At 33.4% G+C, this 25328-nt stretch overlaps 1 protein-coding gene across 2 annotated transcripts; it reads left to right on the top strand.

Moving 5' to 3' along the window:
* The first annotated feature begins 358 nt into the window (after positions 1–358).
* Positions 359–12315, top strand: LOC125646257 (multiple epidermal growth factor-like domains protein 10). Of its 2 annotated transcripts, XM_056158883.1 has the most exons (5): positions 359–498; positions 4551–4606; positions 4933–5064; positions 6369–6425; positions 11483–12315. In XM_056158883.1, exons 1-5 carry the CDS (start codon positions 422–424, stop codon positions 11485–11487), a joined length of 327 nt encoding a protein of 108 aa, XP_056014858.1. In that variant the 5' UTR covers positions 359–421; the 3' UTR covers positions 11488–12315. The 2 variants fall into 2 exon arrangements, with proteins under 2 accessions (XP_056014858.1, XP_056014857.1); XM_056158882.1 differs by lacking the exon at positions 11483–12315 and having other exon boundaries at positions 6369–7463.
* The last annotated feature ends 13013 nt before the right edge of the window (positions 12316–25328 follow it).

The following is a 25328-nucleotide window of genomic DNA, read 5'->3' as shown; positions in this document are numbered from 1 at the left end:
CTAGTATATATAAGATAAACTTTAAGACATTTTATTAACGTAATCTCAAATCTCCGTTGTCAAATCAAAACCAATATTGAATCTCACGCTACGTACGGTGCAATTTACACTGAAATCAAAAATTGAAACTTACACTTGTTAGGCACGAGATAATATAATGCCAAATAATTGGGACCGCCTACCTATAATTTAACCGACCTATCAAAAGCGCTCTTTAAAATCACTCGGGGACTTTCCAATGAACTATCTGAAGCACGTCATGTACTTGCCGATATGTCTCGTTCACACTTACTGTAAATCCACAGTAATGAGGAAGTGTCATGTGGAATACAACAGGAAGTAAATATGATGTGTGAATTTAACATCTATCTTGTTTGATTTTATTGGGGAAAAAACAACAACAAAACCAAGTGGCATCAACATGATCGCACACTTTCTTTTCTTTGTTTCATTTCATCACGATTGGAGTATAGCACAGAAAGGTGGCTGTGGCGATAAGTATGTGTTTTTCATCTTGTAATTTATGTATCCATAAATTTCATGTTGCAATCATGTAACGTTCGTTAGATCAATGAAGATATAGCGATTCAGATTGGTTTAAAAGATGTTGTTATAGCATCAATCACAGAAGTACTATGACGTCATTTAAATGATAACAAATAACCTTAACATTTTCCAAATGAAAACGATAATGAAAATAATAATAGCCTTTATTCATCCAGATAGTTTTATTGTGGTCCTGAATTAACACTAATTAAGTATATAAATTAGTTTTTAGATATAAATATATGATAGAAAAGATATAATATATATATATATATATATATATATATATATATATATATATATATATAATATTTTCGGATTTGCATGTCATGTTAGAAATTGGTGTTAATTTTTTGCCGCATTTAAGATTTTTTTCTTTGACGTCATTATTATGACGTCACAAAGGACAATTACTTACGTCGTGATATTTTGACGTTACTTAACAATATTATTTCATTTTATAACTGTCTGAAGAGGCATTAAGGTAGCGACGGATAGCAACCACGTGATCAGTAAAAATTGTGTATTTTCACGTGAATTCATTTTCCGGAATTCCTTACTCCGTCATAGAATAGTCGAAAAACAAAAAGGGGTTCCGAAAGTGTTTTGTTGCTGTGACTGACTCGCCTACAGAAAATATGCACATACCACATAAGTATACGTCAATGTCTGTAATAATGGTAGATCAAATGTTTCATCTGTGTGAAACTTTTTGCTAATCGAAATGTTAAACCAACCACCAATCCATGTACATAGATGCGCTACGTAAACAAAGTTGTTGATTGATGCATCGTAATGTCCGAGTGCTGCATGCTGAGAGATTAAATACTGTTTATACAGTCATTGAGAGACCTAACAAAGTTTCTTGCAAGAAGAGGAAGTTGGTGGATGCATTCAAGTTGGACAACGAAATCATAGTTTCGTTTGGTGAGTGAAAAAAAAATGCCATAAATTTGTATTCAAAAGTTCAACTCACATTTCCTCTGCTATTTCATAACGCGATTTATAATAACATCTGTAAGTTTAAACACACGACATACAGTAGATGTATTATTTTGTATGTATATATGTATTCCATATGTGCATAAAATATAACTCCCACCTGTGCCAGTGATTGTAAACGAACGGATGTCAAGTAAATGTATACCACATTTGTAAACATGGGCTCTCACAACTCTTTTATTAAGAAAATAATAATATCGTTATGAAAATAACTGTTACGAAAATAACATACCTTGAACTACATGTATAAAAGTAATGAAAAACAAATATCTGTATAGACCTACTATCTAGGGGTATGAGGGAACCGGATAAAAAGTGGAAGGGGGGGGGGGGGGCATGTGTTGAATTATAATTCCCTAGACTATAGTATACATATATTATTACTTTGAAATTTCAGTGACCTAAGAAATATATCAAACCTGAAGTTTTGTGTTTCACACAAACATGTAGGTTGGCAAAACCTTTTTAAATAATGTAAATTAATCACAAGTCTGCATATGCCCTCTCATAGGCAAATGTATGCATTGTATGTATAAGTAATATATGTATACTACACGTATGCCCTTCTCTTGACCCACATTTTGTAAATAAAACAGATATGATAAGTCTATGGCAGTTTATGAAAACATATATACATGTCATCTCATTGCAATTTATAATTTTGAAACATCAGTATTTAAATTTTAACTGAATATGTGTTGAGACACAGTTTTAAAATTCACATTGTATGACGCAATCTAATTACTCAATGGTATAATATAGACCTAACGGTGCAAATATCAATTATGATGATCTTTTTTCTTGGCATCAGCCTGAAGACCGAGGGAGGTTAGATAGGACCAGTGCAGGTTGAAGTGGATTTCGAGTCAACAAGTATAACAGCAAGAGAGGTACCATATTTTTTTTTTGATAAACATTTGTAAAGACAATTCTGAGTATATCAGATATTCATCTTTTTTGCTATTTTTATATATATTTATCTATATTTTGAACAGGTACTCCATTTACAGTGATGATGACATATCCCCTGGACCCCCACAACTCCACAAATTTAAAAATGTTTGATCAAGTTCCGAAGATTAAAGAACTACTGCAAAATTTGGGACTGGATGAAAAACATTAATTCACTTATATGAGCTCAGAGCAGTGGATATTATACAACATACTTTAAACTAAATTGTGAATTTAAGGGAAAACAAGTACATGTCATGTACTCATATATTACAAGTACATGCCTTTTGAAAGACAATAATATTGCATAGATGTAAAGGAAATTTCAATGTTGATTATTTTTTCTTAGATATATTAGTAAAAAATGTGCACATGATAGAATATCAGTTTTATTACTTCAATCAATGTGTTTGAATTTTCCTTGTAATTCAAAATTTAGTTGAAACATACATCATAGATACATTAATGTATATACATTTTTTAGAAAAGTTTCATAATGGAACTAATTCACCCCCCCCCCCCCTATACATACAGTGAACATAGACCTTCACCTGGGGAAAACTTCCGTTAGTTAATGCAATATACATGTACATGCATTCTCAGTTATCCAATAGTTCCATGTGAAACTACAATTAGAAATCTTAAACTTATGAAAGACACACCTATCTGTGAGGGTAAGATGACTCAGATGGACTTAATTGTAGTGATCCATGGGCAGTCCATGGGTCTCTTTCCATTGATATTAATTATTTATTGAAATATGAAATGGTTATTTAAACATATTTGGTGTATTATACTGTATAGTGATATAAATTTCTATCAAAAAATATGTATAGGTAATAGATTTGGTCTAGTTATTACAAGAAATTGTATGAAAAATAACTAAATATTTAGGCAATCATTGTGAGTGCAAAAAGGTCAACTGCAATAGCACACACTATATATCATTCTTAAATGGCTCATAGAAACTTCTAGTATTGTGAGTTTGAATGCTCAATATGGTAATTTGGGAATGCTTAATCATTTAAGGTCAATAGTTTATCTCTGCTGACTGTATCTCTTAAAATTCATTTCTAGAAGGGAGGGGGTAGGGTTACAAAATCTGACCTAGTTTCAGATTAAACCTCATTTGGTATATTTTTTTCTATTAAATATTTTAGATACTACTTGACTTATTGTAAAAATGAAATAAAATCAGAAATTTTATGAGCAGAATTTTGTTGTTGTCAAAAAATGTATGCGTGATAGTATTTGAGAAACGCCATATTTAGGGTAAATTTGGCCAATTGCCAAGTCGAATCATGCCAATGTTTTCCTTAGATGCATTTTGAAAATCTAATCCATGTTGATTTTTTATCTGTTTGTGTTTAATTTACATAACTATATATGACAAACAATATTTCTGGTGTCAATAAAATTTTTATTGGCTTTTGTGTTAATTTGCTCAATTTTAGCATTTTTTGCCTTTTGGGGCTGCAAAAGAGGGGATTTCAATCTCGCTTTCCTCGAAAATTAACCTGATTACTTTTGTTGATTTTTTGATATGTTTTAGGATAAAGTCAAAATGTTAAAATAAATAAAATTGAAAAAAATTCAATGAGCGGTTTTTTTGGGGCTAGCTATCAATAGCTACCTTAAAGCCGAAAGCGCTAACAGTGAAATGTTATTCGAGTTTTGTGTTTCTTGACTTTTACTATTGGATATATATATATATATATATAATTCAATAAAAAAGCAGGAAAATATACAGTTCCAAAATATATTTAAATCAGTAGCGCTTTCTGGATTTTATCAATTATTAATTTGTATTCTCCTGAGGATGGATGTTAAAATCGAGAAAGCGCTAGTGATTTAAATATATTTTGGAACTGTATATTTTCCTGCTTTTTTATTGAATTATTTTGACTGTGTGATATCAACTCTTTCTATTTGGATTATATATATATATATATATATATATATATATATATATATATGTGTGTGTGTGTGTGTGTGTGTGTGTGTGTGTGTGTGTATAATTCTTTCTAGGTTTTTTAATTTTCATTTCATAGTAACAATGACTGCTGTGCTGAAACAATATGGAATGAGACGCTCGGCAGATGTATAGGTTTGTTGTGGGTCTCTTTAAGTTTGTGAAAGGAAAACGTTTATTTGGTTTATCCAAGAGAAGCATATATATATTACCCACTTTAGCTATCTATTAAAAAAAGTTCCACGCAATTTGATTTTTTCAAGTACTTAAAGGAGTTAAGTTCAATAATTTTGTGTTTAGAATTTACTTTTGAAAGTTTCAATTCCCTTGAACATAGCATTATAAAGGATGAATACTACACCAGGGAAATTTGATATGGATATAGAGTATAGATGTAACAGTGTACAAACCGAATCAAATGTGTGCTGAAAGAAGAGTTTTTCCCCCCGATATATTGACAGGATGCATGCCTGGATACTTTGGCCAGTACTGCAATATAACCTGTGAATATCCACGATACGGTATGCGCTGTATGGGGAAGTGTGACTGTGAACAGGACAGATGTAACTTCGTGACCGGATGTCCAGATTACGGTTTGATTAAGAAATTGATATGCATGTACTCAAAATAGATATATATTTTTTTCAATAACATCATTAAGCCAAACTTTTATTTAATGACTTGTTAAAATACATCTTATGAAGTATGATTTCAACATCGAAAGAGTGATGGAACCTCTTAATTATTTTATATGAATTGTTTTGTGATTTTCCCCCGGTATGATAAGAGAGGTGTTTTGTTTGCAAATAAGAGATTCCAAGAAATTTTGCTATGATTTGGTGCATGATATGAATGTCTAATAAAACATACTTAAACGACTCGGATATAAAAATGAAAATGTTATTTGTTAATATGTTGTAATCTACGAATAAAATCTTCAAAAACATGTCAGTCAGAAAAAAAACAAAACAACATATATCGAAGAAATGTATGTTAAAGAAATTGAAACGAAATGACCAAATTTCAAGTATATCACTTTATTCAAATGAGAAGAACGTACCAATCGTGATCAAAATTGATAGATATTACGAAACTAATCGTATTGTTGCTAATTATTATATGCATTTTTCATCAAGAAATTAGTTTTTATAAAGTCATTAAACTTATAAACCATTTTACATCAAGGGAATGTAGTTTTCTGATGGATTACTTGTTGTTGTTTTTTTTAATTCCGATCGGGCTTGGTTCAAATTTGTAAAAAAAAAAAAAAAAATGTAATATTTCTGAATATTGACCATTTCATTTTAACCTTTTTAAAAATGTAAATATCTAATATATCATTTTTTTTCTAATTGACATATTTATTTTTTGTTTTGTTTTGTTTTTGAAGATTTTATCCCTAGAAATAAAAAGAAATATTAGCAAATAACGTTTTGAATTTTCGTATTGTCATCAATGTTTTTATGAAAAATCCGAGTCGTTCAGGCATATTTTCTTCGATATTCATATTATGCATCAAATCACAGCAACATTTGAACTCTAGAGTATCTTATTTTCAAACAAAACACCTTTCTATCATTTCGGAAAAATCACAAAAAAATTATATAAAATGATTGAGAGCTTATATATTTCATAAGAGGTATCTTGACGAGCATTTAAATATAATTTTGGTGGAATGAGCTACATGTACTTTAAATTAAAAGGCCTCATACATGTATGTAAATAAATCAAAGAAAGCCGTTGAAACTTTCTTAGATGTAACCATGGAGAAATATTTGACATGATATAAAAAGGGATGTTTGATAAAGTATATATGTAGCTGAAAATTATAATGATACTATTGGTAATGTTTCCATAATGTACAGGTATAATGATGCAATACGAATTGACATTTCAGAGCCAACAACCATGTTAAAACTGTCAAGCTTCATCTGTGGAGGATTGGAAACAACAGGTGTGTATCCGAAATCGTCTTTTGATTGGGATAAGACGTGATTATCATAAAAAAGATGGTTCACGTCGGCGAAAATACACAACGATGATATGTCTCGATACAAATCATCGACATAATGACCCACGTACATCGAGAATGAACGAGACTTAATAAGATAAGTTTTAAAATTTTACAATTCTAGATTATGTGCAAAAATGTATGCATTATTTCCCTTTTTTATTCATTATATCATCATCGTTCGAACTTCCGAGTATCATTACTTTGTTACTCAGATAGATATATGTTTTGATATGCATGTACTTTAAAGCTCACTGTTAAAATTCAATAACATTGTAAATAATGTAGCGGGCAGTATACATTTTAGACGGGACTTATACCACCTCGCTAGTGAGCTAGCTTCTCTGATTATGTGATAGACTATCTCTCTTGATCACGTAAGTTAAGCAATGTCGAGCGTGAACAGTACATGTACTTGAATGGATGACTGCTGCACGTTACAATATAAGATAAACGTTGTATGGATGATCGGTAATTAGTATGAACTGTGTAATCGCATGCGTTTATGCAGTAATTAGCTGTTAAAATCCCATGGAAACGGATTGTGCTCCTTTGTTAGCTGACTTGTTTTTACATTAATATGAAGCAGAATTTATTAAAGAACTTCTACATGAGAAGAAAAAAAAATCTTGCTATGGCCTTCAATTCGACAGTTAGATATCTCGACGATGTATTATCTATTAACAATAATACTTTTCATTCATATGTCGATTCGATATATCCACAGGAACTCGAAATAAAAGACACCACAAAGTCGTCCACTTCTCATTCATACTTAGATATTTTATTGGAAAAAAAAATATTAAAGACAAACTATCAACTCAACTTTATGATATGCGGGATGATTTCAGTTTATATATCATCAACTTCACATATTTATGTAGCAATATTTCTTTATCACCTGCATATGGTGTTTATATCTCTCAACTGATTCGATACGCAAGAGCTTGTTTTGTGTATGATCAGTTTTTAAATCGAGGCAGGCTAATGACAAACAAGGTGATGGTGCAGGGGTTTCAAAAGTCTCGCTTAAAGTCAGCTTTTCGCAAATTCTATGGTAGTTATACTGATCTAGGTTGCCAATACAACCTAGGATTAGATCAAATGCTCTCTGACGTGTTTCATACGTATTGTTAGGCCGTTATTTGTACACTGATTTTTACTACGGATTACCCCGTTTACATTACATTACATTACATTATATCGGTGAAACTGGAACTACTCTGCGAACTCGTATACGAGTTCATAAACAACACATTTCAGCACCCGAATACAGAAAAATTAAAGTTAGTGAACATATAGATGTGTGTGGCCACGGACAATTCAGTGTATTTCCGTTTTATAAACTGTATACAGAAAATACTATTTCTCGACGAGAAAAAGAAAGACACTTTATTAAGACTTTAAAACCGGCTCTCAATAGCTTACTGTAAAATATGTTTACTGTTATTATCTATGACGTCATAATATGCTTAACGTAAAATCCTTTTCCCTTCATTTGTTTATGACGTCGTTATGTACGTGAAATGTTAGGACGCCTTTATGACGTCAAACCATTTCAAAACTATTTTAAAATGTAACGCCTGAGGATTATAAAATGAAAGCGCTTGCGTTAAATTTTTAACTTTGTGTACTGTTTATTCTATTTCTTTTAATATTTTATACCGGACACTGTGATTTTTTTTAAAAACACAATTTGGATATATATATATATATATATATATATATATATATATATATATATATATATATATAATAATAATAATAAGGCCTTTATTTATCCAGGATTACATATTTAGCGATAACGCTAGTTTTCAATATGGTCCTGCATATAACATACATACAGACAGATATTAGTAAAATAAACACAGATTAAAAGAAGTAGAATACATATAAACTTAAGAAATAATTATGAATGTAAGATAAATAGAATACAAAATGAAGCTTAAAAAGTATGGTGATAATCTCTAAGATAATTTCTCTTAAAACACGCAATAATCGTTGAGTTTCTTATATTTTGACTCAAGGCATTCCACACTGTGCTCCCTGAAATGCTGAAAGATCTTCTATAATATTCTGTTTTTGCCCTGGGTATATACAATATATTTGAATAAGAATTTCTAGTTTGCCTCTGACTGACTTCTGATACATATTTAAAAACATTTAAATAATCTGGCATTAAACCATGTAAAACTTTATACACTAAAATGACTTTTCTATAGACAAAGTAATCTGATAGAGGCAACCAGTTAAGTTCTGTAAACATGACATTAGATGGTGTTTCAAAATTTCTGATGTTAAGAATTACCCTTGCAGCTCGTTTTTGCAATATAAAAAGCTTATTCACATTTTCAGCATTTCTTGGATTGCTCCATATAGTACAACAATATGTAAAATGTGGAAAAATCATAGTATTAAAAATCTTCAGCAGCGCATCGTTTGACATAAAATATCTTATTCTTCTCAAAATGCCAATTCTCTTGGAAATCTTGTTCATAAGTGATTCTATATGACTTTTCCAGGACAAAGTTTCATCAATAATAATACCAAGTAATTTTGACTCCTGAACACATTCTATGACATGGTTATTTATCACTAAATTTAATTTTCGATACTTTGATAATTTTTGTGCCGATCCAATAAGCATACATTGAGTTTTAGACAGGTTTAAGCTTAATTTATTTTCCTTAATCCACATTATACTGCGCTGAAGATCTTCCCACATCTTTGACTCAATATTTTCCACTGACTTATCTATTACATCTTGTGAAGTATCATCTGCATACATATTTGCATGAGAATGTTTCAGTGCTTGTGGATAGTCATTAATATACAGGATAAAAAACAATGGGCCTAAAATAGAGCCTTGCGGAACTCCAATGGTTACATTTCTTTCATCCGATAAATTGCCTTTCCAAATAACTCTCTGTGTACGATTTGTTAGATATGATTTAGACCATTCAAAAGTATCATTGCATATGCCAAATGACTTGAGTTTGTGTAATAAAATCTTGTGATTTATAGTGTCAAATGCTTTCCGTAAGTCTATAAAAATTACACCAGTAAGTTTACCTTCATCAATATTTTTAAGCCATCTATCTACTAGAGAAATAAGAGAACTTTCACATGAGTGTTTTGGCCTAAAGCCAGACTGACAATCTGTAATTAGAGAATTTACTGACAAATACTCATAAAATGAATTAAAAACATGCCTTTCTAAAATTTTGCTAACACAGGGTAAAAAGGATACAGGCCGATAATTATTAACTAGACATTCATCCCCTGATTTAAAAAGTGGTACAACTCGTGCCTTTTTCCAGTCATCTGCACAAGTACATGAAGATATAGAATAGTTGAAAATATATGCAAGAATATCACATACACTGTTTGATGAAAGTTTTAGAAGTTTGACAGAGATACCATCCAAACCTGTTGCCTTTGATGCAGACATACATTTTATCTCATTTTCAATAAATTCTGCAGTTATACCTGGTATTGTATAAGAATGTTTAGGTATTTGTTCTTCAACTGTAGGTAAAGTGTCATCAAAATGTTTTCCCAGCTCATGACCAATGTTACAAAAGTAATTATTAAAACATTCGGCAATATCCTTTGTATCTTTAAAAATTACGTTATTGTCCTTAAGAAATGTACAGTTTGTATTCGTTTTCTTAGATGGTAAGAATTACCTAAGTTTGTCCCACATGTCCTTGGGCTTGTTTTCTACCTGGGAAATTGCTTCCTCAACAAATGCATGTTTTGCCTCCCTGATCTTTTTCGTCACCCTGTTTCTTGATGCTCTGTATAGGTTCCACGCGTGACCATCATTACTTTGTGTCGCCTTTTTAAAGAGGTGTTCACGACAGTGCATTTCTGTAAGTATGTCATCGTTTATCCATTCTTCTGAAAGTGAGTTAATTCTTCTTTCTTTTAGAGGAATGTGTTTATCCACCACTTCAAAAAATTTAGAATAAAAGAATTGCCACATAGTATCAATATCCACCATTTCATATATGGGACTCCAGTCAATAGTGTTTAGTTCTTCTTGAAAACTGCTCTCATTTAAGTTTTTAAAATTTCTATATTTAATATGAACGTGACTGTTTGCACCGGCTCTAATTTTACCATTTACAGCGTAAATCAAGTTGTGGTCACTTAATCCTATTGGGAATACTCCTGATGAAGAAAACTTATCCGGACTATTCATATAAATATGGTCAATTAAAGTACTGGAGTCTTTAGTCTCACGTGTAAGTTTTTTTTTATCAGTTGCTGAAATCCAATGTTTTTCATGATATATATATATATATATATATATATATATATATATATATATATATATATATTTCTGAAATTAAATAGTGTATACAGATGCTTTATTCCCGTCACTTTGGAGAAAGCTAAAAGTTATTAAGGTAGAAAAATAGCGAAAAATACCAAAAGCTTTACTTTTGAAAACTAAATGACATTGATACATTTATAATATCATCTAAAATGTTAACAGTACAGTAACTCTTGACAGACTAAACTGTAATCAAGGACTGACTGCGGAAAAATATAAACTTTGATAAGAGAAACTTAATATATCTAAATGGTTTGCTTTGCATAATTACATATTCTTGTTGTTTGCATTGTATGAGGAAGTTGTTTCCAAAGTTGATGCTTGCATAAACATGTTGTTCTTGTGTTTTTGGAAATATATGAAATAGAAAACTGATGATCTTTGTCTAGTAACTGGTGGATGATTCTGCCATGAAGGAATCATTCAAAAAATAAACGAATACTTCATGCAAATAAACTTTACACTAAAGAGTACTACATGTATATACTTACGATTCCATTAAACTCGACAAGGCCGTCTGACGTTTGCAAGATGACGGATACGAAAATAGAATCACGGACATTCGGTAAGATACAATTGAGTTTGTATTGTTTAGTGTAAATTAAAGGCTGATATCATTATGCTTTCATAAGTTCATTGATGCGAACATGTATTTCAGACTGACGAGAATTAAACGGGGCACACCTTAGAGATAGTGGAAGTTTAGTGACAGTGATGACCTGGATTGGTGTGTCGCAAGATCGCAGAGATCCAAATATAAATTACTGGCGATAGCATCTACACATGATTCTTTGCACTGTTGATAAAGGATATGCTTACATCTATGTAAATTTCCATCACACGCAACATGCTAGATTAGAGGTGACATAAATTGATCTCAAACGAAACCCGGTCATTTTTACAGCATGTTATGAACATTGTATAGGAAGTACATGTATAGTTTTCCCATTAGATGAATTTGTCATACATGTGTATATAAGATGAAAGTCAACGGGCAAGTTGGAGGAAGTACATGCATGCATGGTATATATGAATTTGTTCCTACATGTACCTGTAAAAGACTAAACTGTCTGATGTTTGACTAAATATTGTTTAAGTATTGGAAAGACTTTGTCAGTTGTTGATTAAGTACAAGTTGTATTGAGACGATTGGTGAAGATCGTGTTTAATTCATTTTAAATGGATCACATAATATAATTCATAGTATAATATACTTATAGTACCGAAAGTCTATAAAACTTTTCTAAATCTAATATTGAACTTGCAAAATAAGTTGTAAATGATCACTGGTGTCTTCGATTACGAATGTTTTTTGTATAAAATTTAAAGGAATCTTGAACAAGATGTAAGGATAAGCTGACAGAGGTATTGTTTCTGCTAACGAGGTAAAATTGGTAACTACGATGTCTGTATTTGGTGACAAATCTATCATAATAGTATTAATTCATTCATGATCTCAATGTACAATGCATTTTTTTTCATTTAAAATAGAATGACAATGATATCATTGCTATAGGATTACATCAGCATGAGCTGGCTTTCATGGATGTTGGTGTGGGTGCCAGTAATACACGTTTCCTCCGGTTGTTTCGGACGCTGTCAAGAAGATAGTACGTTTTGATAAATAATAGAATAAGATTTTGTGGAATACTAATATTGTTTCCTCGATAATTTGTAGTGTCAAGAGTTCCTAAAAATGTCATGGATACTAATATTATCTTGCTTTGCTTACCAAGTTTATCTAACCAATGTCCAACTCTCAAAAGTAACCATTTCTTAACCAATGATATTATATATCATGATAATGTTATATAATATTTCGGGCTGGCAACTTGTTTTTCATGCCGTCAAGGGTAACAGACAGGATGTTCACACAGCATGGTATAAAAATTCCCCACCAAGATGCACACCGAATGGAAGGTTTCAATCTTGATAATTGGGAAGATAATGGCAAACTTCTTCGGAATCCTCTCATTGATCGACGAGAATCTCTCAGCATACTGAAGTTATGCCACTGTATAGTATCTTGCAACCAGAATGGTTTACAAATATTGTGTAATTTCATCAATGTTACAGAATGAAATGAAACAGAGACTAATTATTATATAGTATTTGAAGATCACGGTGCTTCAAATCGTAAGCCTGTTTGCAATCGATGTGCGAGGAAATTGATGCTTGTAAAGCATTTAGATATAGAAATTTTGCGTTGACTTATTTATTTCCACAGACACTAGCCAGTGGGTGACAGGTCTGTCGTCTCATTGTTTCTGCTACATGTACATCTACATGAAGTTTAGTGTAAGTCTATATTTTGATAAACTGAAGTTTGAACACAAAGCTGTGGTCATTCAGCTTCGTAGCAATAGCTTATCCGATGTTTGCTCTTGCTAAACAAATTAAGTTATTATTATAAACCACTTCATTTCTGTTAAACTGTCACGTTACTTCTACGTTACTAAACAATTCAAAGTAATGTGGAACTTAATAACGTTGGTTTTGTACGCAGGTTCGTCATCTTCTAGAAGGATAGACGGATACAATTAAGCGTACAGCGCTTATATCACCCGTATTCAGACGTGTTGTCAATTTTTGATGAATGCAGTAACTCTAAAACCATTCTGCAACACATTATTTTGCATCATTTGAATGAGACCGAACACATTACGCAAATAATTGCTATCGGCATTCCTCTTCTATATCACTGACATATTATGATAAGGTTTTCAATCGAAGCAGGCTGCTGACAAACAAGTTTATGTTACAGGAGTTTAAACAATTTCGTATAAAGTCATTTTGCAATGAAATATATCGTCATTACAATGATCTAATTTGCTAATATAGCCTATCATTGGGTCAAATGTTTTCTGATGGTTTTCATACCGATAGTCAGGCCGTTCATGTAGCAGTGCTTTTGACTAATGGTCACTCTGTTTACCTGATCAAGACATAGTAGTCATGGTGGGTGTGACCGGTCGACTTATGGGAGTTATGATATTGATAAGTGTTCGTTATCTTCATCTTTCATGTTACAAGTTGCATGTTTTTAATTTCAACTCGAAAGATTGAAATTAAAAGTCGCATGTCACAAGAGGCGTTGACAACGCTACAGCCTTGAGTACCATAAATAGTTTCAAACTTGTGATGTTTCACCCAAAGCTGGTGATGTTTCTATATAGAACAGAATGTTAAAGTTGACGTAAACAACACACAACAAGAAAACAAGAACAAAAACATTTATTAAAAGTCCAAGCCATTTCAATTTCATTCTAAACAACTATACATCTCAGATCTGAATTGTACTTGGGGGTCAGGGGAAACACTGGCTTTCCAGGAATTTGATAGTAGTGGAAGTAGTTACAATAACTGGTTCATCAAAACGGGATTGTTACCTAAAATGGAACTCACGCACAAACTATTTCTTCATCTCAGGGTACGTACATGTGAACGTTTGCGGGTAGGTATTTTATTGTTCACGTGGATAGTGGATGATCTGTTACAGACAATAATTATTTGGATAATGTATCAGAGTCGAGCAATGCGACAAGTTTTGATTTATTTGCGTTATGCATCATCTACCTGACCATGTATTGCTCCATCAGATACTTTAGTAAAATTTCTTCCTCGATAAATTTAAGTACACTTTGTCTTTTCGGGCACGATGCGCATGTCAAAAACACTTATTCATTAACAGATTTTATAGTGGATGTTCAAGGGATGCTGGAAGGTTTGTGGTCGTAAATAAGAAATATGTCTGTTCGTAGGCCAACAAGGAAGACTCCCTGCTTTTAATATACAGCAATGGGTCAAATCTGACTAACTGATACCATAGTAAGATACATTATAGTCAATCAATGTAAATTTGCTGTATTTAACCCATAATCAATTATCTGATAGGCGGGTAGGTTAGAATAGGCCAACCTTCATTGAGAATGTACATTCTTTATAATCTGCCTACACATTGTGAGGAAACAACACGATTTTGGGTGTTTTCGTGAGAACATTTTGTATAGTAACAACATCATATGAACGTCGGCTGATGTCTGTTATGAATTAAAGGGGTCAGAATAACGAACACTACTATAAAGAATATAAAACCATGTGTAGGGCAAACAAGAACATCTGATCATGCCAGGGAACAGGTTCCCAGGTAAACTAACAATATCAGCTTCTCCATCGTTAACTTTCCACATTTATGTAGCAATATATCACGATCACCTGTATGTGGTGTTTATGTATCTTAGGTGATTCAATTCGCTTGTTCCTGTCTCAAATCGAGGTAGTGTACTGATGAATACGTTAATGGTACAAGGGTTTCAAATCGAGAAAGGCTACTGACAAATATGTTAATGATACAGGGGTTTCAAATCGAGGCAAACAACTGACAAATAAATTTATGTTACAAGGGTTTTAACAGTCTCGTTTAAAGTAACTATTTCCAGAATTATAGATCGTCATAACGATTCAAGCTACCAAGAAAGCCTGTCATTAGGTCAATTGCCGCATGATCTGGATTTGCACTCTGATTTTGACTGCTCCATTAACTTGACCAAGTTTAGGAGCTCACGGCAAATATGACCAGTCGGCAGAGGACTCTTACCCTTCCTAGGTACCTGATCCTATATTTGGTAAATACAGGGCCAGTGTTTGCCAAACCCTTAATTTTGTATTCTTTATGAGAGTTATTAAATTGATAACCGTTCGTTATCTTCACCTTTTTTACATATATATTCCTTAACGTATGTCGAATACTCCCAATTTTTCGCTATTTGCATATCGCAGTTAACAAATTCGTCACATACACCCAGATACATAATACGAAAAATATACATACATACACTGTACATACATACCTACAGTCATACCTACATACCTACCTACATACAGGCAGTGCTATACTTATTTCAATTAAAACGTCACGTTTCGCAGATTTTGTATCCCAGCAAAGATCCACGCTCTTTCATAACGTTCCCGCATACAGGTTTCAAAAGACGGTGACAGGTAGTCGTGTATCTATGATGGAGAGAACGAAGTTATGCCCTTAAACTGATAAGTCTAAAAGTTTCTAAAATTGATTATGATTCATGTATCTGATCAACAAAATACGCTAAAGTGCAGCACAAACTATTTCTCAATTAAAACCCTAGAACAATTGTAAACTGAGTATGACACATTGCATTGCAACTCAAATGTTTAATTTTCATCATTATGTTTCGAGTAAATCTAAGTATGTATATGTAGACGTTGTACATGCAAACACAATATTAGAGGATTATGGACTGTTTAGCAGGGATACATCACAAATTATCAGGTCTTAGTAAGGTTATCACCCTAGGGCGCCCTCGGGTGATAGCCCTACTCAAACCTGATAATTTGTGATGTCTCCCTGCTAAACAGTCCATAATAGTTTTATTATCCTGAAGAATCTGAACGTTATAAGAGACTATCACAAATTTATTTACTTGTACCATACTTCTTTTTTTTAATCTAAAACGTCAACAAATCCGTAACAACTTTCTCTGCAGACAATTCTTATAACTTTTCAATAGTGTTCGAGTAGTGAAACCAATGTTACCATAAACTACATGCACTATTTTGTTTTACACTAAATGTGATTGTCATACATTTATTAGATGTTATGCAAAACGCTGAGATTAGAGGAAGTTAAACAAGAGAAATATTTCAATTGTGACGTCACAGTAGAATGACGCAAAAAACATAACGTCAAACGTAAACATTTCCTAATGTATTTCAAAACAAAAACGTAAGCATCAAATAAAATGCAAAATTGTATTCGAATGGGAATATTTTTCTTCTCAATTGTTATTAGTGACCGTTACTGTTAACACTGAAGTTATTGATTAACGATCGTTTTCTCCCTTGTACCATTACAATTTATCTTCTAAAGGGAGACAACACAGTTGTCACCCTGCGTGCAAGAGAGACATCACGAATTGTCTCCCTCCACGTGACCAGCCCTGGGCCAATGAAATTGACCGTATTATTCTGCAGGATAATAAGAGTAATTATCACACACGATTATCATAACATTAGTCATATACAATGAAAAGCAATAAGGACTATAATTTCTTCTTTTCTGTTATAGTTTCAGAAACAATATGTGGTTGTTCCGTTAATTATCAGCTATAGTAATAGTTCTGTATTTTTTCTGCAGATCCTGATGTGGCTGATGTGATGAACATTTATATCCAAACAGCATGCTGGCTGCCTTTTTGTCAGAAACGAATGATTTGCTTGTAGATAATGATATACATAATAAAGTGAACAATCCAGATGTTTGAATAATCATTACACTTAATTCATTATCAATTTTCAACACTTTACACGATCATTCCTCACGATGAATTATAATGAAGTTTTATTTTGAATCACTGCAAATGGTGTTTATCTCTCTCAACTGATTCTATACACAAGATCTTTTTCTGCTTATGGTTAGTTTTTAGATTGATTGACTGATTCAATATTGTTTAACGTCCCTCTCGAGAATATTTCACTCATATGGAGACGTCACGACTGCAGGTTAAGGGTTGCAAACCCTTGGCTCAAGTTCATCCGAAGGACCATCCAATTAAGTTGGCTTTTAAGACAAGCAAGGGGTACTGAGGACCCATTCTAACCGGATCCCCACGGAACGTTTTTAAATCGAAGCAGGCTACTGAAAAACCAATTGATGGTGGAGGGGTTTCAACAGTCTCGTTTAAAGTCAGCATTTTGCAAATTCTATGGTCGTTATAACCATCTGATTTGTCAATACAACCTCTCATTGGGTCAAATCCTGTCTGACGTGTTTTATACTAAATGGTAGGGTGTTCTCGACACACTGATTTTGACTACTGATAACTCCGTGTACCTGATCAAGATATAGAGCTCACAGTGTGTGAACGGTCGACAGGGGATGCTTACTCCTACTAGGCACATGATCCCACGTCTTGTATATCCAGGCATCCGTGTTTGACCAACACTCTATTTTGTATTGCTAATAGGAGTTCGTTATTTTCACCTTTTATCATAAACAGCTGTTTCTTCAAAGAAAATGGAAAACGGGAATATTCACATCCTGTGACCAGTCATATCGAGTGATTAATAATCGGACATTTACTGCCTTAAGCACCACTATTCTTTTACAAAAATCTGCTTTTAGGCCAAGGTTGAAAAGCATAGTACTCTAATATAATGGCAGCCTTTAAGTTTACTAAATTATGCATATGACAATGTAACAATACTAATACATATACATGCATTATCATGAAATTATAAAGTTTTATTCTATTGTATTAAAAGAAAAGATGAGGACCCTAAACAGTGATTACTTTTAGAACTCCTATAACGGAAACAAAATTAAGAATGTGGCAAACCCGGACAGAGGTGGGATGAGGTGCCTAGGAGGAGTAAGAATCCCCTGTTGACCGGTCACAGCCGTTGTAAGCCCTAGATATTGATCAGTTAAATGTAGTAATCCGTAGTCAAAATCAATGTGTCAAGACGAGCCTAACAAGTTATATGAAACACGTCAAACAACATTTAACCCAATGGCAGTTTGTATTAGCAAAATAAATTGTTATATCGACCACAGAATGTTGACTTTAAACGAGACTGTTGGAACCCCTGCAGCATCAACTTGTTTGCCACTAGCATGCTTTGATTTAAAAACTGATAATACACAGACCAAGCTCTTGTGTGTCAAGTCAATTGAGAGACATAAACATCATATGCATGTGATAATGGAACATCGGTACATAAATATTGGAAGTTGACGATAAAGAAGCTGAATTCTAAGTTTCTCAAAGAACTTCCATTTCTCTAAATAAAAACTTCAATGTTTTGGTTCTCGTGGCTAATTTCAATTCTAAATTGTATACATTTGACAAAGTCAACTTGTAGCTATTGAACACTAGAGTTTTGTTCTGACATCTACAGCACTATACGTAATAATTAAGGTGCTAATTTTAAATGTTGTTAATTTCATTCTCACCACATCCAAGAATATATTCATTTTACTATTTACAACATTAAAAGAAAAACGTATCAATGATTCATTGATATACATTTCTTATAAATATTTGAACTAGTTCACATTCATACAATAGATGTTCAATACTTTCTATATATTGGTTACAGAATGTACATAGATTTATAGTTGAATTATAGATAATTTTTAGAAGGGGCTAGTTTCAATATCCTGTGGTGTGCACAATATTGAAACCATTGTATTTTTCTTTCTTTTGCTATTCGTTAAAACTGCTGTAATGTCATCCTTTGTAATTAGCCATTTAATAGTTTAATTTTTCAATTCTAAGCAGTTGAATAGTCAAATATTCAATGATAAATTGTTGAATTGTAAACGGTTTATTGTTGGATAGATAGTTATTTAATTATTAGTTTAAAGCCTGCAAATAAGAGAAATCTGAAGATTGCACGTAAATCTAGTAACATTTGGATTTTCGCAAAACAACCCATTGATTTACACATGTTCATCTAAACCGCAGTAATGATAATTCCAATGTACATATAGCATCAGAGTATCATTCGTCGTCAGTTGGTTTGGTCTTTGAGCGAAGATACAAAATGTATCAGTTTCCTGAAATGAATTGGAAAAGCCGTTTTATAGACAGTAACACTGTTGAATAAAAGAATGGTTCCATGTAACATCATATATCACTTATGACATGACCGAGAAGGTTTTCCTTAAAGTTGACAGTACATCAACTAAAATAATGAATCAGGCAAAATCCAATTTATTTTTCGAAATTAAGAAAAAGAGATGACTAGATTTTTATCTTATGACAATATAAAAACTGAAAAAAGCTGCACGGTAAACAACCTTTTCATGCCGTTGAGAGACAACCTGGCCATAATTCACTTCATGGAGACAACCTGAACATAACGACTTCATAGAGAAAGTAAAATTACACATATTGAACACTACCGGAAAGGAACTTAAATCCTTATTCCGGGTTTCTGTGCACATGGGTTCGATGAAACCTGACAAATAATCACCATGGAAGAGCTTGGAAGACTGCTCATAAGTTTCAGGGCCCAACGACCTCTCTACGGAATTCCGTGGCGGATCTAAAACTTGCGACCTTTTTTAACATCGCCGAGCTGTAATCTTTATACTTCCGCACTGCCTTTGATCAATGTCCGGTTCTTTTCATAATTTCTTGCTCTGGAACTCCTCCAATAGACTTGACTTACTTGACTTAATTCCTTCTCTCCTCGTGGAGAATAGGGCCATGAACAAGTCCTCTCCATTTAATTCTATCCTGGGCTGATCTTGCTGCCTCTGTACATGACCCAAAACCTAGTTCTTTCCTCTCTCTTTCTATTGTTCTTCTCCACGTTTCCTTCGGTCTTCCTCTCTTTCTTTTTCCTTCTGGTGTCCAACTAAGGGCTACATATGGGTGTGTTCTTTTATCCATCCGTAGCACATGTCCAATCCATTGCCATCTGCGTGTTTTTATCATAGTGCTGATCTTTGCTACTCCTGCTATCTCTCTAACTGCTACATTTGATATTTTCATTGGCCAGTAGATCTTTAAGATTTTCCTAAGACATTTGTGCTGGAAGGCATCTACAAGTTTTTCGTCCCCTTTTGTCATTTTCCAGGTCTCACTGCCATACAATAGCACAACTATTACATTTGAGCTGAAGAGCTTCATTTTTGTTTTTCTGTTGAGTTGGTTATCCTGTGCGATTTCCGCTGTGATTCGTGAAATTTCCAGATAGTTCACCGACTTCTGCTATCACTTTCAAGAAACTTTTGAGTTGTTTATGCCGATGTTTTAATGAGAATAACGGATATTTGCATCCTCTGTTGGTGGCAGTGGGCGCAGATAGAACGACCCCTCTGCAACAGCTTTCAGATAAACATCAAATATATCAATTATGTATATTTCCCCTAAACTAAAAAGAAATGTATAAATAAAAGATCAGATAATCAGATAAATACACGAGAGAGAGAGAGAGAGAGAGAGAGAGAGAGAGAGAGAGAGAGAGAGAGAGAGAGTATTTCACAATGTGTAAACGTATTGAATGTAAGTGAAAGTCAGAGAGATTTCCCGTGGGGATATGGGTTAGAACAGGTCCTCAGTACCCCTTGCTTATCGTAAGAGGTGACTAAATGGGGCGGTCCTTCGGATGAGACCGCAAAATCGGAGGTCGCGTCTTACAACAGGCGTGGCGCGATAAAGATCCCTCTCCGCTCAATGGCCATAAGCGCCGATCATAGGCCTAAATTTTGCAGCTCTTCGCCGGTAGTAGAGACGTCTCCATATGAGTGAAATATTCTCGAGAGGGACGTTAAACAATATTCAATCAACCAAATTGTTAACAGAAACGCCATTGCGAGAGAGAGAGAGAGAGAGAGAGAGAGAGAGAGAGAGAGAGAGAGAGAGAGAGAGAGAGAGAGAGAGAGAGAGAGATTTGAGAGTAAGCCCCATAAACTTTATGTAATTTTCACAGACGTCCGCACCAATGACAACTTGTTCAGATAAAAAAATATGATGCTCGTCACAACCCCTGAGGCCACATATTTTGCTAGCATAAAAAACATTGTCATTTGCAAATACTCTCCGTTTTCTTGTCCAAATATTCCCCTTTCCCCACAGTTTCTCTTCCTGTCCCGGAAGTATCTGGTCTGCACGTTTATGTCACAGCCCATTACTAGTACTTTATCAATGAGAATTCTCATTTGTGCATCAACAATGTTCCAAAATCCAGCAAATTCTGTGTTTTTCTCAGCTCAAATTTTTTTATATATACCCCCTTTGTCTCGTAGGTGCCTACAGTCCGCATAATATCAGATAAACCAATTTCGGTGGATATTTTGTTCCGTCTATTTTTCGCATTTCCACCACGAACCGCTTCAGCCTGTAACCAATATCTTTGGAATCCCAAACGTGACGTTCAGTGATATTTTCCACCCTGTATTTTCGCCATTTCTCTCATACATTGACAGCCCATTTCGTAATGCTTTTAGTGTTCGCATTATCTGTTACCGGGTCCTAAAGCACGTACAATTTTCTTCGCCTTATATCTCAGGTTTGACGGCAACCTCGGGGTCAGTGTCCATGTCTACACCAAAACCGCCATAACTATTGAGAGTTGCGTCATCTTCACTCAGATTGAGAGATAAATCACATATTCCCTCAAATGCCAAAATTTCATTCTCTAATGGGTCGCATACTTGAAAAAAGTAAGATAGTTTATGTCATTGTCCCAGTTAGCAGCAAAAAAAATCAATATCCAGTAGCTCTGAGTCCACCGTCTGACCATTATTTCACCGTCCAAAGGATACTAACTGACACAATTCGCGCTCGCGTAAAAAGACATTGTAAATTGATTGGTCACTTTGTCAACTTAACTTTAACTTTGATATCATACTCAGATTAGTTATCATTGCAACATATGATTCACTGTAAAAACCATAAAGCTGAACTGTCATGTCACAAGTCATTTAGAATACTCATTCCCTATTGTATGAGAGATACAGGGCGGGACCCGAATCTAGCTACATGTAAAACTTATACAAGTATCACTCTCGCCTCAAGCCCCGCCCTGTATATTTCATGCAATAGGGAATCCGTACTCTAAATATTATATGACTGTGTTCAGAATTATTCCATTGTTATATTCTAACAAGTGAATAGTTGAATGGTTTATATCAACTATGGGGTCAATTAAAGATATTTTCAAAGTAAGATAAATAACTCGACGGTGCTGAATAGTTCAGAGCGAACATCCCCTTCTCAGGCCTTTGGCTCTCAATGGGCTATTAAACACTATCTCGTTACTTTACTATTATATTTGCGCCCACTGCCACCATTACTAAGTATTAATATTTTTATTTCATTCATCTTCTGATTTTGAAACCTTTCATTTCATTTCAATTGGTCTGTATATTTTACTCCATTAATATTAAGAGTATTATTAACTTCTACTTCCGTTGTTATTCAAAATCAGAGCAATTAAGCATGTTGGAATAAAACAATGTTTGATTTGCGCAGTTGATCAATCTTGTGATATTTAACTACTTTCTTCACAACGTTGATTGCACAAAAAGTTGGGTTTTACATTGTTACATATAAATGTAAACCCGTTATATGTCATTGTTTCATATCTATAATTGATTGATGTATTGAGCATTGTTTAATGCCCCTCTCCAGAATATCTCACCATTGCTGGTTAAAGGCTGCAAAATTTAGGCTCATGTTCGGTGCTTAAAGGCCTTTGAGGAGGAGGGATCTTTATCGTGCCACACCTGCTGTGACTAGGGGCTTCGGGTTTTCGATCTTATCCAAAGGACCGCCCCATTTAGTCGCCTCTTACGACAAACAAGGGGGTACTGAGGACTTATTCTAGCCCGGATCCACACGGGACTCATATCTATAATAAATTCAGAAAATTTATATCATTTTCATTTCATGCTTTCAAAACATCTATTTAATTATTTATGTTTAAGTTTTCGTACAATCCCCTCCAAAACAAAGTACTCGAAGACAAGTGCTCTTGAGTCAAAGAGGTATTATGATCATGTGCATAATACTTAACAAGTTTATCCCAAGATAAAAAAAACATTACACCAAAACCGATTCTTAGCTTTCTCCACTTTCTCTAGAGATTAATTGGTTCTAAAGTAATAATTTGATTGATAGTCATTTTTTGCATCTACATGTCTGACTAACATTTTGCAGAACTAATCTAATGTCAAATTCGATGAGAAGCATTTGAAATACATATTTCCCATGTTTAATCCGTGTTATTCATTTATAGTTATGTGTTTTGTCATTTACGTTAAATTCACTTAGCTTGAGATTCAGAATAATTTACGAATAGTCACGATATTTTTTTTTTATTATATCTATTTCGTGGGTAGTAGTTTCTAAAGATTGTCTGATTCCATAAAAATTGTATCATCTACAAATTGTGATATTGAATATGCATCTTCGCCTATCAGTATTCCACTAATATTTCAGTGCATCTTGTTCTGATGGGAACAATATTTGCGCATAACAAAATAAATAGAGAGAAATTGAATCCGTTGCTGTGTAGAACGTTTTCCATTCTTTAACCATTCCGACAAATTCACCTTGGTTAATTGTTGTGCTAAAATGCAATTTTATGAAAGTATTTAATAATGTAATCGTTCGCCAATATTTTAAGGATTGTTTTGGCTTATGAGATTTTCTTACACATTGTACGTACAACCTTGTATTTTAGTGACAGATAAATTGTAATTTCTGAAAGCTTAATTTAAATATTTGTTGGTTTTTCATCACGAACAATTCATCTAACCTTTGGTCTTATCATGACACCTTTTAATTTTTTTTCCCAATCCTTATCGCTTCCAATTCGATATTATCTCAATGTGGTACACATCCATCTCACTTTCTTGTTCTTCAAGCCATTGTATTTATGTCAGTGGTTCTTCTTTGTTGTTCGTAGTTTATTTATTTCTTGTTTGTTTTTTTCAACAAAAGAGGATAGAGAAATAGAATGATTGATAATTTCCATTGACATACTTCTAAAAACAATTGATCGCTAATGAAAAATTGTGATTTCATTCCCAGGAATAGTAGGGGTACTTTCAGTACTGTATCCCTGTAGACAATATCGTAAGTTGTGAGACTGATCACTTGTTCATTATTTTCGCCTTTAATTTTTTTTTTTTTTTTTTTTTTTTTTTACATCTTTTGCGTATTGAATCAGTTGAGATATATAAACACCATATGCAGGTGATAATGGAATATTGCTATATAAATATGGGAAGTTGACGATGGAGAAGCTGAACTCATCCCGTTTGTCATACAGTTGAGTTGTCAGTTTTCCGTTAATGTCTACTTTCAATAAAATATGTAAGTATGAAGCAGAGGTTGATGACTGTGTTGTCTTTTATTTCGAGCTCACAGGGATATATCGAATCGACATAAGAATGAAAGTCATTATTGTTGATAGACAAAACGTCGTCGATATTTTTTTTCGTCTCGTGTAGAAGTTTTTGAATAAATTCTGCTTCATATGCATATAGAAACAGGCCAGCTAACAAAGGAGCACAATTTTTGTTCATGGGAATTCCAACAGACTGTTGGAAAACTTGTTCACCAAAGACCACGAAGATATTGTCAATGAGGAATTCTAGCATATTTTTATTATTTCAACTTCAAAGTACTTGTGCGTGGAATCAGAGTGGTGTTTGACAGATTAAGTTTTTGGATGACCGATCACTAGATATGAATATTTCCTTTTTCCATTTTTGTTGAAGAAGCAACTGTCTATGATGTAAAAAAGTATAGTCTTTAATTTATCGTGAGGAATGGTCGTGTATAGTGTTGAAACGTCATAGGTTTTGCTGTTATTGGTTTGGGAAATGTTTTGCGATTTAAAGCTCTTCTGACATATGTAGTCGCACAGTAAGTTTGGAGTTTCTCCTTCACAGCTGTTAATAATTTCGTCAGGAGCAAAATTAATACATGAGTACATGTACTTGC

Source organism: Ostrea edulis, chromosome 3, assembly GCF_947568905.1.
Source record: "Ostrea edulis chromosome 3, xbOstEdul1.1, whole genome shotgun sequence".
Classification (NCBI taxonomy): domain Eukaryota; kingdom Metazoa; phylum Mollusca; class Bivalvia; order Ostreida; family Ostreidae; genus Ostrea; species Ostrea edulis.
Note: the sequence above shows the minus strand (reverse complement) of the source record. Positions and strands in the feature narration are given on the sequence as shown.